This window comes from Aristolochia californica, unplaced genomic scaffold (genome assembly GCF_029961685.1).
Source record: "Aristolochia californica isolate CCGP_79_NKW_82.1479 unplaced genomic scaffold, dmAriCali1.0.hap1 SCAF_14, whole genome shotgun sequence".
Lineage (NCBI taxonomy): Eukaryota > Viridiplantae > Streptophyta > Magnoliopsida > Piperales > Aristolochiaceae > Aristolochia > Aristolochia californica.
In genome coordinates, this window is record NW_027181815.1 from 22,307,245 (window position 1) to 22,324,921 (window position 17,677).

General features: G+C 37.1%; 1 protein-coding gene across 1 annotated transcript; it reads right to left on the reverse strand.

The window, feature by feature from the left end:
- Window positions 1-300: 300 nt before the first annotated feature.
- On the reverse strand, window positions 301-1,424 carry LOC137950903 (mitogen-activated protein kinase kinase kinase 17-like). The gene has a single exon (XM_068797565.1). The coding sequence runs from the start codon at window positions 1,348-1,350 to the stop codon at window positions 316-318; it is 1,035 nt and encodes a 344-aa protein (XP_068653666.1). The 5' UTR covers window positions 1,351-1,424; the 3' UTR covers window positions 301-315.
- Window positions 1,425-17,677: the final 16,253 nt, after the last annotated feature.

Sequence of the window (17,677 nt, forward strand, 5' to 3'; positions counted from 1 at the left end):
CACAAGAGGCTTGATGAACAAAGCAAAGGAAGAATATTTGTACTAAATTACTTATCTTCAACTATTTTGATTGTGAATTATGAAAATTTTAATTTATTTGAAAAAAGTCAAAATTATTTAAGAAACAATTTTTTTTAAATAATACAGCCTTGGTGAGAAGAAAGATAATCTCTGCATTTCATGATAAAAGGTAGCACCGAGAGGGTTCCATTACAAATCCATTTGGGCCACCAAATCTATTGCTAAGATAATTTACATTAGGAGCAATCTGTCAATCTACAGTTTTCCTAAAGCCTCGTCGTATTTGGTAAACCTTCAATATCTAACATCAATCCAGTTATCTGATTCTAGAAAATCACTTTGCCTGTGTTGCAGTTTTCTTGTGGTCCTCGCAGAGTCCTCTGCTCCGTCCGGAGATTCTCCATCTGAGCTCTCTGAGTCCCAGTCATTGACGTCCAGGATGCTCGTCGGCGAGTGAGAGTCATCGTCTTCCTCAAAACACGTCCCTGAAGATTTGTTTGAAACAAATGGATGGTTAAGAAGCTGATCACAGGTCCACCTCGACTTAGGGTCCCTCTGCAAGCATTTTCTCAAAAAATCTAAACCTTCTTCAGAAAAATTAGTGGGAAATGCAGGGGTGTCCTCGCTGCAAGCAATCTTGAAAATGGCGGCCATTGGGTCGAACACCTGATCGGCCCAAGGAGGCGTCCCGGTTGCCATCTCAATAACCGTGCACCCAAGAGACCAAATGTCTGAAGCAAAATCTGGCATTTCTTTTCTAAGGATTTCAGGGGCCATCCACAAGGGTGAGCCAGACAAGGATTGGGAGGAATTCTTGGAAGAATCGCCTCCGAAGGATTTCAACTTCCTGGCACTCCCTAAGTCGGCCAATTTGACATTGCCGGAGGAGCCCAAGAGCACATTTTTGCATTTGAGATCACAGTGCACGATCCCACTCCTGTGCAGGTAGGCGAGTCCCTGGAGGATTTCTTTAATGTACAGACGAATCACAGATTCATCTAGAATGCCGCCGAACTTCTTGGAGACATCGGAGAGGCTTCCGCCGGCCATGTACTCCATGAAAAGGTTGAATTTCTTGACACCATTTGCTTCTTTTGAGGACTCATGTCCGAGACATCTGACTATGTGTGGTGAATTGAGGTTCTCCAGGATGCTAGCCTCGTTCTCCAAGGATTGCAAAGCATTCCCCGAAGGCGCGGATTTTACAACGAAAAGTTCCCCGTTGCACTTGTTCATTGCTAGATTGACAATTCCGAAGGATCCAGATCCTACAACATTGCCCTTCACCCATCGTTTTGGAGGCTGAAAATTTATCCGCTTCACAGCCATTTTCTTTTTTAGTGTTGAAGGTAAAGAAAGAGGAGAGATGCAGGGAAATTGCAGGAATCGTGATCTTGAAAAGGTTGTAAGGATCACAAATGCATACAGAGATTCTTGATGAGTTTTAGGGACAAAAAAACGCTCAAAATCACTTAAAAGGAAAAAAAAAACGAAAGCAGACGATCTTGCTACACAAGAAAATAAAACCAGAGAAGAGTCTGGTACGATTGGAAAACTGGTTTGATCTCTTCGCCGGACTATCCACAAAAATAAGTCTCTTGGATTTGGGAGTGGTCAAGCTTTACAGAGATCAGAAGCGAAGATTTGAAAAGAGAGAAAAAGGAAAAAGAAAAGCAAAGTTTGTGTTTTCTTTTTGTTTTTCTGTATTTACCAGTAAGGGCTCGGTGCCTCGACCGATCTGAAAATGCCCAAATAATAGCCAGAATCCAGTATGGCGAGAGACGAAGATTTGGAAATGGTGGGAACTCAGGCATTGAGCGGTTTCCCGATCCTTTTCCTCGGAAAACCGCTCTAGCGAGTAGGATATGAAAATTGAGAAACAAAACTCCAGAGTTCCAATTTTATAGATGAAAGGATTGTTGCAGGATGCATGGCTGCCCTTGTTTTGTGTGGAGTTTCTTGGTTTTTTACCGGACGGTTTTGTACGTGTGCTTCTACCATTGCTTGGGCGGTTTTTAACAGTTACCACTCTGGAGTTTTAAATTTTTTCATTTTTTTAAGCGAACAAACTGGTTTAAAGAATTTCCACCACCGATGGCAAATCCACTTTTAGTATTATTGGATTAGTAGAGTTTTACAAACTGGTTTAATAAATTGGGAAGAGAAACTAAGGCCAAGAGAAGAAGACAAGTTGAGAGAGAGCTAGGGAAAACCAAAGAGGAGATTTAGGCTATGTTTGGAACACAACAAGTTGAGAGAAAAAAAAAAGTTTTATTTTCTCTTGTTTGGATGCCATTGGAAAATGAGAGAGAAATGTAGATTCAAGTGGAAAAAGAAAAGAAAATTAATAATATTTTAATTTTTTTATAATTAAAATTTTCAAGTTTCTATTTCTTTTCTTTTCTCCCCAAATTCCATCATTTGTGAGATAAACTTTATTAACTAAGAGAGAAAGTGATTTTCTTTCTTATTTTATTTCTTCTCAATGATTCTCTTCAGCCAAACAATATAAAATACATTTTTCTTCCTTTTTCTTTTCATTTCTTTTCTTTTTTGGGTTCCAAACAGACCCGTAGCTCCCTTGGATATTTTCAATCCCTCTCTTTTCCTTTATTTATAACGAGTCAAATATTTACAAATACACTAATACCCTTATTCAACCAAGTATAACAAAGGTTGAAAATAAACAGAGATTACTAGTTTTGCCACACATGATTCATATAAGTTTCTTTTTCTTCTTTAACACTCCTCTCAAGTTGGTATGTAAACATAAAATATGTCAAACTTGGATAATGAAATATTTAAAAAAACTTGTTGCAATTACCTTGGTAAAGATATTTTTAAGTTGATTCTTGGATGGAATATAGAGCATGTTTATGACACCAGCTCAAAATTTCTCCCAAGCAAAGTGGCAAAAAATTTCAATGCGATTAGTTTGTTTAAGAAAATTCGATTAGTTACAATATGTATGACTACTTGGTTGTGACAAAGAAATTACATGAGTCCTATCATAGGAGAATCGAGTTCACACAATATTGATTTAAGTCATAAAAAATCTCTCAGTTCATGAGATATGACATGATAATTTGCTTCAACACATGGTTTTGCCCGCACTTTGTTTTTTACTTCTATAAGTGACTAAGCTTTCACTTACCATTGTGCAGTAACTAGAGGTAGATTTTCTATCATCTGGTGAGTTAGCCTAATCTGCATTTACAAAATCTTCAACATTACCATGAATATAACATTTATATAGTAGGACTTGTCGTAGATTTTCTTTGTTGAATTTCTAAAAAAGAGAAATACTTCATTGGCTTGTTGTAATTTGAGTACAGTGCGCCTTTATTTATAATAGAGGAAATAAGTAAAATTCAATTACAACTAAACTACCTTTATCCCAGTTACATCTAAAGTTAAATACTAAAAGATAAGTCCTAAAATAATTGAACAAGTAAAAAACTAAACACAAATAGAAGACTAATATAACAAAGATACTTTTAACTGAGACTCTTCTATGAGACCTCTTCCTTTAAGGCTCCTACAAGACTCCACCATATTAATTCTGGCTTTGTGATGACTCTTCCATATCAGCTCTTCAATACTCCCTCCTCAAAGTTGAGTTTATAACTTCAGCTTGCAATGAAAAGAATTATTGGTCTTCAGTCTTCATTGGCTAATTTTTTTTCATAGATGTAAAATCTACATATTTTGTTCTCGCCCTGTCTTAAATATTTTGTTCACATAAAAATTACCACAATATGTGAAACAAAATACCTCTTTCTTTGTTGATTTTCATGACTCAATGGATTGCCTCATGGAGAAAGAAGAAGAACACACATTGGGGAGAAAAAGAGGAGGAAGAATGAGGTTATGGACTTATTATTCCAAACCCTCTCCCTTAAGTTCTATGTATAACTAATAAAAGTATAATAATATAATTATACCCTTCACCCTAATAAGAGTGAAGAAGAGACAAGAAACATAAACTAATTACATCAATAACACCCTAATTACATCATATCTTCCAACTCTCCCCATCAAATTGGGAGGTAATGTCAGTCATCCTAGTTTGAAACAAATAATATAGACGTAGTAATAAGCTCCACCATCACAGTGTCCCAAAGATAAGTACGACACCAAGTACAAACTCTCAAATGGTAAAAATAGGTGAAAAGTCAAAACCCACCTAAAATGATTTTGAACAAATATAGTGACAATAATCACTAAAGTAGGTAATGTCTGTCCTTCACAAGATGGCGATAAAAACCCCAAAGGTACCAACAAAAAGTCTCAAAGGACTTAAAAACATCTATATAAATAAAAGGACCAACCAAAGCAACGTTTCAAAATGGTTGGCCAAAGGGGCAAGTTAGAGTCAAATAAAGGACGATAGGAGAAAGGCTGCCAAATAATAAGAGGGTCATGGGAATAAAGGAAGATAAGATTTGGGGTGACCATGTCCTTTATTTTTCTAAGAAATTCAAATTATTCATCAGATGAACCAATGCCAACAACATCAACAAATAATGAACCCAAGGTAAGCATCCGAGGAGTCCTTTAATAATAATGTCTCAATCAAAGAGACCCAATAGCAGTAGCGGAAATGGGCCAATGCTCAAATAACACGTACCAAATGTGTAGTTGTATAGTAGCGGATAACGGGTAAATAATCAAAGTCCTTAAGATTAATATGGACACAAGAAATAATCTACAATGAGTCCATCCTTGAATAAAGAAGCAATGTACCAAGTAATAAGCTGACGATAATCCAAGGTATTATTTTGAGTCAAAAAAGGAGTCCCATTGAGTTGGTTTCAGACCAATAAAACCGAGTCAAGGGAGGAATCGGTATAGAACTCGGAACCCGAACCAATATACCAGAGGCAGGGAGCAAGTGTACCAAGTTGGGCTGACTCAAGTCCGAGTTTAGCTGAGTTAACCCAGGTGGAATAGATGTAATAAGTTGTAATAAGCAGTAGACCAAGTGCTGGTTCGCTGGTTCGGGCCTGGTTTTACTTGGTCTAGTTGCTTTAAAGCAAACGGATAACAAACAGATAGAATAACTCGGTAGTAAATCAGTAACTCTCCCTAACCACCTGGATATCTCAGAAGATAAACTACCAGAAACGCTTGATTGAAGACCAATATCCACCGAGATTAAGATACCAAAAACAACAACGAGCAATTCTGCTAGAAATAAGCAGAGACAAATGCCACCAATGACGCGGATTTGCAGAAACATCCGCTGTTAACTTAGGCTCGGGATGAAAATCGGTCTGCATCAAACGTATTCCCAGCAAGTTATGCTAAGCCAACAGATTGCCAGAACGAAGTATGAATTCAGTCCTGAGAGGCGACGCCAGTTGGTTTTGTAACGTATCCAAAAGTTTGTCACGATGAATCAACAAGGAACGATGTTCAAGAAGAGGCAACGCTAGATAACAACAACAGAGATAATCGATATATGCAGTAACTTGGAATAATGGCAGTAAGCCAGATCAGGATCATGTCTCGGTATGGAAAGGCCAGCGAAGAAGCCGAGCCAGCTGGTTAAACTATTTTAGGAGCTATTGTATCTTCTTGTTGTCAAAATCTTCGAGTTCCTGAATGAAGATACCAATCAGACTGGATCAATCAGAGCAATACGACAGCGGAGAGTCCCAGTGAGTTAATTGACGTTCATAAACAGCGGTGAATCTCTGGTCAGTCAATGACGACGCCAGATGCGATGCCAATTACGATGATAATTGTGGCAAATCCTTCAAACAGGATGACAGCAACCAAGGTGATACTGACGATGAAAGCAGCTACGAATATCGCAAGCCAACGAAGGAGACGGCCACCATGGTCTTGAGAGCGAAATAATACCATATCAACGACGTGCAAACACGTCCAAACAGCAGAGTCCTTGATTGAACAGAGAGCGGACAGACTGGATGAGAGCAGAGAGCTGAGAGCTGAGATTAGAGAGAAATACCAGCCTGACTTTCATCCAGTGGAGAAGCAGAAAAAGTGAAGGTGGCAGGTGGAACAAAACCAAGCAAGAGTCTAGATCTATTGGCTGAGCTTGGGACTTCTTTTGGCACTACAGTAAGTGAGATTTTGTTTTTGTTGGGGTCACACGTCGGATTCACCAGAAATCAGAGACCACAAACAAAATTCCGGTCATGTTCATGTCAGGAAGAAATGGCCATTGTCAGAAAGGTGGGCCCAAGGACCCGGAGCACCATTCTCATTTAATTAGTTTGGCTTGCACAAAAATTAAATCTCCCTCCTCGTGATTTTTTCCCTATCTCGGGACTTACAGAGACGCAGGTTTTTTTCCGAAATAGAGAAGCCCTCGGTACCTATAGAAACAGAGCAACGCGGGAAGTGATTAGCCTCTCGGGACTTCGGGATTTTTTAGAGGTAGCAGAGATAGGTGATTCCGGGTGCTGCTGTTCGACGCCTTTGCCGGAAGAGAAGGTGCTGCTGCTGTGCGATGCCTTTGCCGGAAGAGAAGGTGCTGCTGTCTGTGCGATGCCGTTGCCGGAGCAGATAATAGAACTGTTGTTCGATGCTATTGTCGGAAGAACAGAGACTCTGCGAGAAAAACAGAGAGAAGAGTCTGAACTCGTGCCCCGTTATTATTGTGATTCCTCCGTTATAATAAAATCCTCTAAAGTTCTCGTGGACATAGACAATTTATCGAACCACGTAAATCTTGTCTCTTTGTGTAAGCTCTTGTGGACGTAGACAATTTGTCGAACCACGTAAATCTTGTCTCTTTGTGTCGCACTCAGGTGTTTCTGTAGTGATCATGTTGAAGCAATTATTAGCTAGACCAACCAGCCATCAAATTAATAGTGTGATCAACCAAGTAATAATCAAAGACTTAGAGAATCTTATAGTAAAGAGATAGCAGCAGGCATTACTAAGGTTACCAGATATTTAGAGAATGATTAAAGGCAAGATACTATCAGCAAGTTGATCATCCACCGAGCAATAGCAAGTTTGGAATTCTAAAAAATCCATAGCTACGAGTCCTTAAAACCAATGTTCTGATAACAAGTTGATTTTTAGGATTCCATGAATTACCTCATGGAGAAAGAAGAAGAACAAATGTTGGGAAAAAAAAGAGGAGGAAGAATGAGGTTATGGACTTATTCCAAACCCTCCCCCTTAAGCTCTATTTATAACTGATAAAAGTATAATATTACAATTATACCCTTCACACTAGTAAGAGTGAAAAAGAGACAAGAAACATAAACTAATTATATCAATAATACCTTAATTACATCATATCTTTCAATATTCTTTTACTTATTCTTCTACTTCTTTCCCCCCCCCCCCCCCCCCCCCTCAAGTCGGGGATTAAAAAAAAATAGAGACCCACCTTGGACAAAACATAATATAGGGGAAGAAAATCACTTCTAGCCATATGACAAAGCTCCATATACTAGTCAAAATGGTTGTAGTCTAAAGTACACTCTGATTAATTTTAAAGGCAAAAAAATGGCCCAATTTTAGGGCACAACAAAGAGACAACTCACTTTTTAAGGGTAGTTCACCTCTTGGACTTGACTCGAACTGGATATTGGGCACACTCCTATACTTTTTAGGTTGTGGATCTAGGTATTGCTCTGTAGTGTGAAAACGCGATATGATAAACTGAAGAAATACTATCTAGAAGAAAATAACTTTAATCGGAAGAAAACAATTATGCAATACTCATACTTCCAAACGAATCTAGAATGTAACATTTTTTTTTGAAAAATTGGGTGAAGTTATAACGATATAACTTGATAATTTTGACCAAGTAAAACATTTATGGGGTGACCAAATATTTTTGAAGTTGACGATGCGGAAGATACACAACCAAGAACATAAGACACAAAATGTGAAAACAACATCATGTTGGCCCAAGTGGCTTCTCAAGAGGGTAGTGAATTGGGATTTTCAAGTTTTAAGCTTAGTTAAGGCATGTAATAAAAAATATGTAATATGGCAATTTCAAAGTAAAACAAGTATTCACACACTATAGGAGACAAAAGAATTTTTGTTATCGATGTTCCCTTATTGGTATTCACCGCCCAAGGACCCTTGCTTGGAAAATTCTACTATTTTAAAGATCTAATAGTCGGAATTACACAAAGAAATTATGGCTCTCTTTAAGCCGCGTGTAGGTCAATAAACGCTTTTTAAAAACTCCATTGCCCCAAGAAGTTGCCTAGATTCTAGCTCTAGCTAGGCCTTTCTATCTAGATTAAATAAGTTCTAGATGAAACTTTTTCAAATAAAAATAAAGGGAGGGAAAACTTGCACCCAACACTTGGAGAGTACCTTCTTCTTGAGAGATCCAAACATCCACTTCTTTTCACCACAATGTATGGTATATGACAGATTGATTAATTTGAAATGCATGGATTGGTGGAGAAAAGAGTGAGAAATATGCAAGAGTGTAGTTGTCTTTCTCTCAAAAATATTTTAGAGAAGAATTTCAAGACTTTTAGTGTAAAGGCTTATGGATTTTCTAATAAATGCTCATTAACTTTTTTACGTGTGGTTTGGTGGGGTATTTATAACTTTCCCAAGCCAAACTAATCATTTTTTGCCCATTTGCAAATACATTGATTGACCGATCAATCGATCATAATGACTCTTTTTCTATCAGGATGTGACTTACTGATCAACAGACTGATTGATCAACAAGTTACCATTGGTCCAAAAAATTTAAGTTGATTGATCATTACCAATGAATGATAGATCAATCAGAATTCCCTCTGGCTGTGCAATGCAAGAATGATTGATCAGTAAATATCTTATGTTTGATCATGGTTAATATCCGTGACTGGCAAGATTTTATTTGATCAATCAATCATGTGAGAAGATTGATTATTCCATGTAAATTTTACTTGTCTGGTCAGTATTGATCAATCAATCCAAATGGGATGATCGATGATGCGTTATAGCATGAAATGACCATGTTTTACATTGATCGATCAATCAACTATGGTTGATTGATATACTTTATCATCGTAGCCTGTACACTCTGGATGATCGATCAATGGTTGAGGCTGATCGATCATTCATGTGCCAATTTAACTAGGTTGACTTTTAAAGCATGGGAATAACTAAGTCTTAGTGCTCTAACATATTTGAAAATATGTTTATGATGTTTCAAAATATGTATGCAATGTATGTCCTAAAGCTCCATGTATAACATTGTACTTTAAAGAAAGGAATTAGAAAAAACTCTCTTATATTTTTTATTGAGTTTTGATATACATCAATGTCACTTAAACTCTAGTCTTCACATTTTCTTCACTTTATTCTTCATGGTTGCTTCTTCAAGAGTTGTCTTTCAATGAAGTTTGAGATTTTCAGTAGGCTTGATCTATTTGAAGTTTTAGACCTTGAGATGTATTGTTTCTTAAAGGTAAAGTGTCTAAAATACGTAATTTGAAAATTATCAGCTCTATTAAATTTTGTTATTATCAAAATCAATAAGGGAGCCAACCTATGATCAACTTATCTAAGAAAGATATTTCATACCTTGAATGAGCACATCATGGACTGATTAAGTCTAACCAAAACTCTGTAATTAGAAGAGAAATTTGGCTAAAAAACTAGGATTTTATGAGAAAAGGAAACTCAATTCACACCAATGCATGGAGAGATAATAGAAGACAAAAAAAAAAAAAGGAAAATGAGAGATTTCGATAGAACTGACCTTGGGTACTTCTGATTTCAATATTTCACAAAATATAGTTCATACTCACAAACGGTTTATTAGTAAAAAAAAAGACTAAAATAGCTTGAATTTGATACTAAATTTGACATAAAAAAATTCATTTTTGAATTTTTTATGACCACTTAATTTACTTTTTTTTTTAGCATGACCATTGACGACTTCAATGAGAATATCTCCTTCCATATAGATCAGATTGACATGAAAATTGATCCTTCTGAAACTAGATTTTGATATCTTTCAAATATACTTCATTTGAGATAATGATTCTGATAGATTTTGGATTTTGCACTCTAGTCGAATGAGTACTCTTTCTTATTTGGCCAGTTGGACCATTGATTCTTCTGATATTGATTTCTCCTTCTAGAAAAATCGGGTTGAGAATGGGTTTGATGGTTTAGAAAATAGAATTATATATCTTTCTTTTCAAATATATTTCTACTTATAAAGTCTCATTATTGATGGCATAAAACTCCTAAAAAATTGAAGCTTTTTGCTACTACTCGAACCTCTTTTGTTGTCTGACCTTTATCGATTTTTCTTTGTAGAATACTCCGATTGTGAAAATTCTTATTGCATTGAAAATTAGACTCCAAGATATTTCCATAAAAACATAATTGGAAATAAGAAAATATCAGTATGGAGGTAAAAATGTCAAGGAAACAATGGGTACAGGGATAAGAGAAAAAGAAAAAGGTAGAATACAAACCTAAACCACTAGAGATGATAAAGTAGAAAATGATCACATTATCTATGTGGGTTGACCGAGTCAACTCAAAGAATCGGCTCTAATACCATGTTGAATTTCTGAAAAAGATAAATATTTCACTGACTTGTTGTAATTTTGAGTACAATGACATTCTATTTAGAATAGAGGAAACAAGTAGAATCCAATTACAATTAAACTACCCTTGTCCCAGTTACACCTAAAGTTAAACACTAAAAGATAAGTCCTAGAATAATTGAACAACTGAACATAAATAGAGGACTAACATAACAAAAATACCTTTAACTAATACTCTTCTATGAGACCTCCTCTTGTAAGACTACTACAATACTCCACCAAATTAATTATGGCTCTGTAAGACTTCTTGATATGAGAGTCATGCAAGACTCTTTTATACCTGCTCTTCAACATTCTTCAAGTATATAAGAACTCAATTTTTCTTCATGACCAAAACCAATCAGTGGGATTATTATGGTTGATGCAAGAATTGGCTAATAACACTAACATCAAATGAAATATCAGGTCTTGTCAGTGTAAGTTAAATGACCTTGCTAACTAATCAATTAAATTTTCCGGCATCCACCTCATGAGCAAAACATAGGAGTGTTTGCTCATTCATATCAAAACATACCAGTTTCTTTCAAGAGATCTAAAGCATACAATTGATCTCAAGATCCCCATTAAGATAATTTTGATAATAAAATGTACTTAGAGTTACTATTGATGTGCGTTAGGTATGTTTTATAGTGAAATTGCTCTCAAGAAATTTTTTTAGCAACGTATTTGTTCGATTGATCATGGTCTATCTCAACAACCGACACAAAAGGAAGCAAACAACTCATGCCAGAAAGCACATGGTCAAATCAACCTAGTAAGACCATTTAACCGAACAAGGGAAAGAAAGAATTATACTTTGCATACAACTAGCCCTACAAAGGCAAGAAGAGAAAAATAGGCAAAGAAGATGACTACATATGAAGAAGTCAACCACTTTAACTAGAGAATTAAAGAACTAAAGTATCAAAGGTTGAAGGAGTCAAACCCATGCATAGATGTCAAACACATAATTGAAAAAGATGAGGCCCTAAAGTGAAAAGAGAAAATCAATCAAGCATATGGTGAAAAAAAGAAGCAAAAAGAATCAACCCTTTGGAAGAATTTTAACCCTTTATACGACGAGGAGAGTAAAGGAGTTGCAAAGAGAGAAATAGAGAGTTTCAAAAAGAAGAAGAGTAGAATCCACTAGGAGGAGTCGAATCCATGGCAGGATTCCGATCCATCTAAGCAAGGGAAATTGGCCTATGGGAGGGTTCTAATTGTTATATGTGAAAACAAGTGAAGGATTCAACTCCAGCTAATCGAACAATTTTGGAATAGAAAAAGGAGTCAACCCTTGTAGAGTGCAGAAACAAGAGGAATCAATCCTAGGCACAAGATTCAACCCCAATATACACAAATTCAAAGTTTTTGAATGACAAACCCAGATCCAAATATTGTAGGTCTTCAAGTTTTTTATGTGATCTACCAACATGTTTAAAAGTCTTATCCATCCATAATAGATATTTTTTTGGACATTGGGAACTATGCTATTTAACCTAAAGTTGGCCCAAAGAACTTTATTTCTTTCTCGACATTGAAAACCAAGCCTTCTAAGCCCTGACCTCCAAAAATTGAAAGGAAGCCAAATTCGACATTTTTCCCCATTGAGCTAAGTATTTCTATGCTTGCTCATTTTAATCCTTATTGAATATTTAGATTTTAGTTTGTCAAACATGTGCCAAGCAATTTTAAATGATTCGGCCATGACATTATGAGAAGTTGTGTGATTGGCAACCATTTGAAATGAGTTTTGTAACTTCTATTTTCAAATCATAGTAATACATGTTCCTATATTGTTTTATTGGGACATTTAAAAGGGGTTTTTATTAAGTATGAAATTCATGAATAAGGTCTCAATGTTAGATTCTAGGATTTCATGTTTGAGAAGTTTAGGTTTGAAGAGAAGAAGAGGTAAGAAGAAGTGGAGGAGAGAAAAGGAGAAGGAGGACAAGAGGACAGTGAAGAAGCACGAGTTGGATGAGAGAAGAAGTTTTAGGTCAAGGAAAGGAGCTCAAGTGATGAGCTTGTCCTCTCTAAGTGTTTTATTTATAGATGTGGATGGAAAACCCTAATACATGATAAAAATTAAAAAACCAAAAAAGTATTAATAATTACAATTTGTGCCACTCCACCTCTTAATTAAGAGATATGTCACTGTAACTTTTCTCGAACAAAATAACAATCAATTTTAATGTGTTTTGTTGTTTCATAGAAAACTGGATTGACTGCAATGTGAATAGCTGTGTGGTTGTCACAATGTAGTTGCATGAGCTTGGTTATTAGGAAACTAGGTTTTGTCATCAGAGACTTGAGACAAAATACTAGTATTTCTTTGACATTTATATATTATGCTTTGACCCTAGATTTTTCTTTAGGTATTCAAGGTTTATTTCCAATGCCAACCAAGGAGACTATTTAAGCTAACACATAAACTGACTAATAACACTAACCGCGTAGGATAATTTTGGTCTTGTAACTGTGAAATATATAAGTCTTCCAACCAACAGTTGGAATATGCTAACATCAATATTATCTCCAGGTTCGACACATGATTTTACATTTTTGGTTTTATAGGTTTACATCCAAACATTCCAGTTTTCTATAGGAGTTCGAGTACATATTCTCTTTCAAATAGAATTATGCCATAACTGGATTGAAGTACTTCTATACCTAAAAATATTTCTGTAGATCAAGATCTTGTGCTTAAAATGCATTAATTACGTCCTAATTGACTCATTTAATTCCCATAATGCATTAATTACGTCCTAATTGACTCATTTAATTCCCTAATTGACTCATCTACGTACACAACCATAAGAATTATACCTATTGATCTAGGTTGACCACTATCTATATTTTGATAATAACAAAACATAACCACACTCGTACAAATATTTATAATCAACCATTTCAAATGCAACTCCTTCAAGAGATACAAAGATCAAGGTCAACACAAATAATCAACAAAACTCAATGCAAGACCTCAAGCTCAACCGTGTGTCATCTTGAAGAAGCACCCCACAAGTGAAGAAATGAAGATTTGAAGACTAGAGTCTAGGTAATATAAAAATGTCTCAAGAATTTAAGCCATCTAAATAAGACAACACCAAACTGCATTTATTTTTAGGAATACAAGAGACTTTGGAGGTTTATGGCATATTTCTCACAACCATGTTAACAGATGTATTATAAAGATTTAAACTTGTAAAACCCCTTAGCTACATTTTTATCATGCTTAAAATTAAACTTTAATAATCTGGAATAAAGCATGATTGATCAACCTACATGGGCAGAAGCGCAAAAAGTATGATTGGTCAACTTGCATAGGTAGAAGCACATAAAGCATGATTTATCAACCTACATGAGTAGAAGCACATAAAGCATGATCGATCAATGTAACTGATTAATTGATCTTGCAGAAAAGTGCCATATTGACCTATAAAGCATGACATAAAATTTTATCCTTTTAAAACTAGACTTCGGTACCTTTCATCCAAGGATAAATTTTCTTCATAAAATATTGTTGAAATGTATAGCTGTATAGCGTGATCGGAGGAAACTGTATAGCGTGATTGTTTCCTCCAATCTCGTGATTATATTCTTGATTCTATTCCTTGATTTTAGGATCTAAATTGATCCTAAAATCAACTTGTAATGTATTATAAATAGCCTCCTAACGGAGAAAAATAGACTCATCGGAAAATCATTCGTTCAACCTTTGTTATTATTTTTCGGTTCTCTGTTTTACATGGTATCAGAGCAGGAGAATTATCCTCTCTTCTCCGTCGCAGAAAGTCGGAGCTAAGTGCTCCTGTAATCGCCGAAGGATGAAGCCGGAGGAAGAAAAAAATCCGTCGAAGTTGCAGAACTCTGTTTTTTCTGCAACTCCATATTCCGGCTATCCTGACGCCCAAAGAACGTCGCCAACGCCGACGACGGCACCACCACCCTGTTACGACTGAAGCCGACACTCCATTGCCGTTGCCGACGACGAAGACTGCCATTGCCGAAGACGAAGCAGTTTACGTAGTCGGAATCACGTCGCCGATGAGTGCCGCCGATCGCCGACGAGCGCCGACGACGACACCACCACCCTGTTCCGACTGAAGCTGACGCTCCGTTGCCGTTGCCGAAGACGAAGGCCGCCGTTGCCAAAGACGACGATATTTATTTTTTAACTTAGGTACTGTTGATTTACTTTTCCTGTCGACCCAGACCGGCAGGTCGACCGAATCGGACCAAACCGGTCTAAACTCGAACCGAATCGGACCAGCACTGGAGCGAACCATAATTGAATCCTCCCAGATCATACCGAACTGGACCAGATTAAAAAAAAAAAAAATCAGATCGATGGCCACCACTACAGGCGCATCCACCGACCTTATCCCATCACCACAGATTATAGTCCACCAAGATAATTCTGCGTTTCCAACTGGAATTATCCTCAATGAGACCAATTATTCATTATGGTCCCAACTCATGGAGATGCGAATTGGCGCACGCAAAAAAGCTGGATACCTCACCGGCGAAACAAAAAAATCAGCATCTGGCGATGCTAATCTTGGAGCATGGATTACTGAAAATCAAAGAGTCAAAAGTTGGCTTATTGACTCCATGAGTCCATTGCTCATGCAGCGATTTATTCGCCTCTCCACTGCCAAGGAGATATGGGAAGCGGTATCAAAAACGTTCTATGATGGATCCGATGAAACTTGTATATTTGAGCTGAACCAGAGATCTTTTTCTACTAAACAAAATGGTAGACCGTTATCCACATACTACAATGAACTGGTTGCTATTTTCCAAGAGATTGATCATTGAACTATATCTCAGGAAGGATCAGTCGAAGGGCTAATCCAGTTGCACTCTGAAATGGCTAGGCTTCGGGTTCATATTTTTCTCAGTGGGCTTGACTCCGAATTTGATCAAGTTCGTGGAGAAATTTTGCGAAAAGATCCTAAACTTGATTTGGAAAGTACATACGCCTATGTCAGACGCGAATATCAACAGAGACAGACAATAGGGAGCTATCGCCCAGTCTCCGAGAAATCGGCGATGTTGGTCAACCAAAACCGACAAGGATCATCAAGCAGTCGGAACCCTCAATCCTCTGGCAAAGGTAACAATCGTGTATGTATTCACTGCGGAAAAAAAGGACATTCACAACACCGGTGTTATGAGATTATTGGCTATCCGGAGTGGTGGGATTTCTCGAAAAATCCCCGTAATAAGACTGCTGGGAAAGCTATGGTGGCATCCATGGAAGAGAATCAGGAGCTACCTACTGCATATGTTGCCCATCCAGGTATTCTCGATAATGCATTAGTATTTTCTGTACATTCTAAGAATAGACCATGGATTATTGATACAGGTGCATCCGATCACATGACAAGGGATCCTAGTCAGTTACAATCCATCCTACCTTCTCCACAATCTGTTATTTCAACAGCCAATGGTAGTACCTCACCTATTACTGGGGAAGGATCTGTTATCTTATCCAATAATCTGACATTAGATATTGTCCTTGTGGTTCCCTCTCTTGAATATAACCTTTTGTCTATTAGCCAAATTACTTCCACTCTTGCTTGTACTGTAACTTTTTGGCCCTCATTTTGTGTCTTTCAGGACATTCTAACCCGGAAGATTCTTGGTTATGGTGTTAGACGGGGCAAACTCTACTATTTGGAGTTGACAGAGAACGGGGGATCGAAAATCAGTCAGACAAATCAAGCTAGCAGTGAAGATAATGCTCAAACAACTGTATGGTTATGGCACCGACGATTAGGCCACCTTTCCTTTGGTTATCTTAAGAAATTGCGACCTCAACTTTTTTCAGGTTTGACTGATGTGCATTTTCATTGTGATACATGTGAATTGGCTAAAAGCCACCGTATTGCTTATTTCCCGAGTTTGAATAAAAGTTTCAAACCTTTTGCGGTTATTCATTCTGATGTTTGGGGTCCAGCCAAGATTCCCTCTATTTCTAGAGCTCGTTACTTTGTGACATTTATTGATGAATGCACTGGAATGACTTGGGTATCTCTGTTTATCCACAAAAGTGATGTGTGTCTAGCCTTTCAGAAATTTCATACACCGATACATACTCAATACCAAAAGCAGATTCGTGTTTTGCAATCTGACAATGGTATTGAGTTTGTTAATGCTTCTCTCAAAATTTTTCTGACCACTCATGGAATTCGTCACTAGACTTCTTGCACCTATACTCCCCAACAGAATGGATTGGCAGAAAGAAAGAATAGACAACTTTTGGAAGTAGTACGTGCCTCTCTCTTTGGCATGAACATGACTCGATTTTATTGGGGTGAAGCGATCACATCTGCTGCCTACCTCATCAATCGAACACCTTCTAGAGTACTGGATTTTCAAACTCCTCTACATAAGCTGCAATCCCTGATTTCAATTCCCCATCTTCCGAATCTTGAACCCCGAATTTTTGGGTGTACCGCTTATGTTCATATTCCAATGATCTTGCGAAATAAACTTGATCCATGTGCCAAGCGATGTGTATTTTTTGGCTACTCTGATCTTCAAAAAGGATATCGGTGTTATGATCCACACACCAACAAGCTCCATGTGACTTTAGATGTCTCCTTCCATGAATCAATCCCTTATTATTCAGGGGGAGTTTCTTGGACATCTCTTCAGGGGGAGAGTTCAAATGAAGAGAATGTTCCACATGAAACTAACGGAGATGTTGAAAGAGGTGCCGAATTTATTGAGTTAGAAGCGGTGAATGAATTTTTTAAGTGTCATGATATACAACAAGACTGTGATTCAGTAATTTCACCTGAAGAACCCCCAGAGTTGCCCCCGTCTGCACCAACAACTGAAGAATCAACCCAGAATGTTCCTCCTCAGGTAAATACGAATCCTGTGTTTGATGAGTCTACTGAAACATGTATTCCTATAGAAAACATAACCTCTAGATATCCACAAAGATTGAATAGGGGAGTTCCAAAAAAACAGTATGAACCTGATCTTGAAGCAAAGACCAAATACTCAATCAATAACTATTGTGTCCTCCCATAGGTTGACTAAATCATATGCATTTACTGTTGATCAATTATCCAGGGTTTCTA

Bases quoted from the DNA above. Each gene is read 5' to 3' on its own strand.
- LOC137950903 (XM_068797565.1), bottom strand. From the start codon at position 1,350: ATGGCTGTGAAGCGGATAAATTTTCAGCCTCCAAAACGATGGGTGAAG.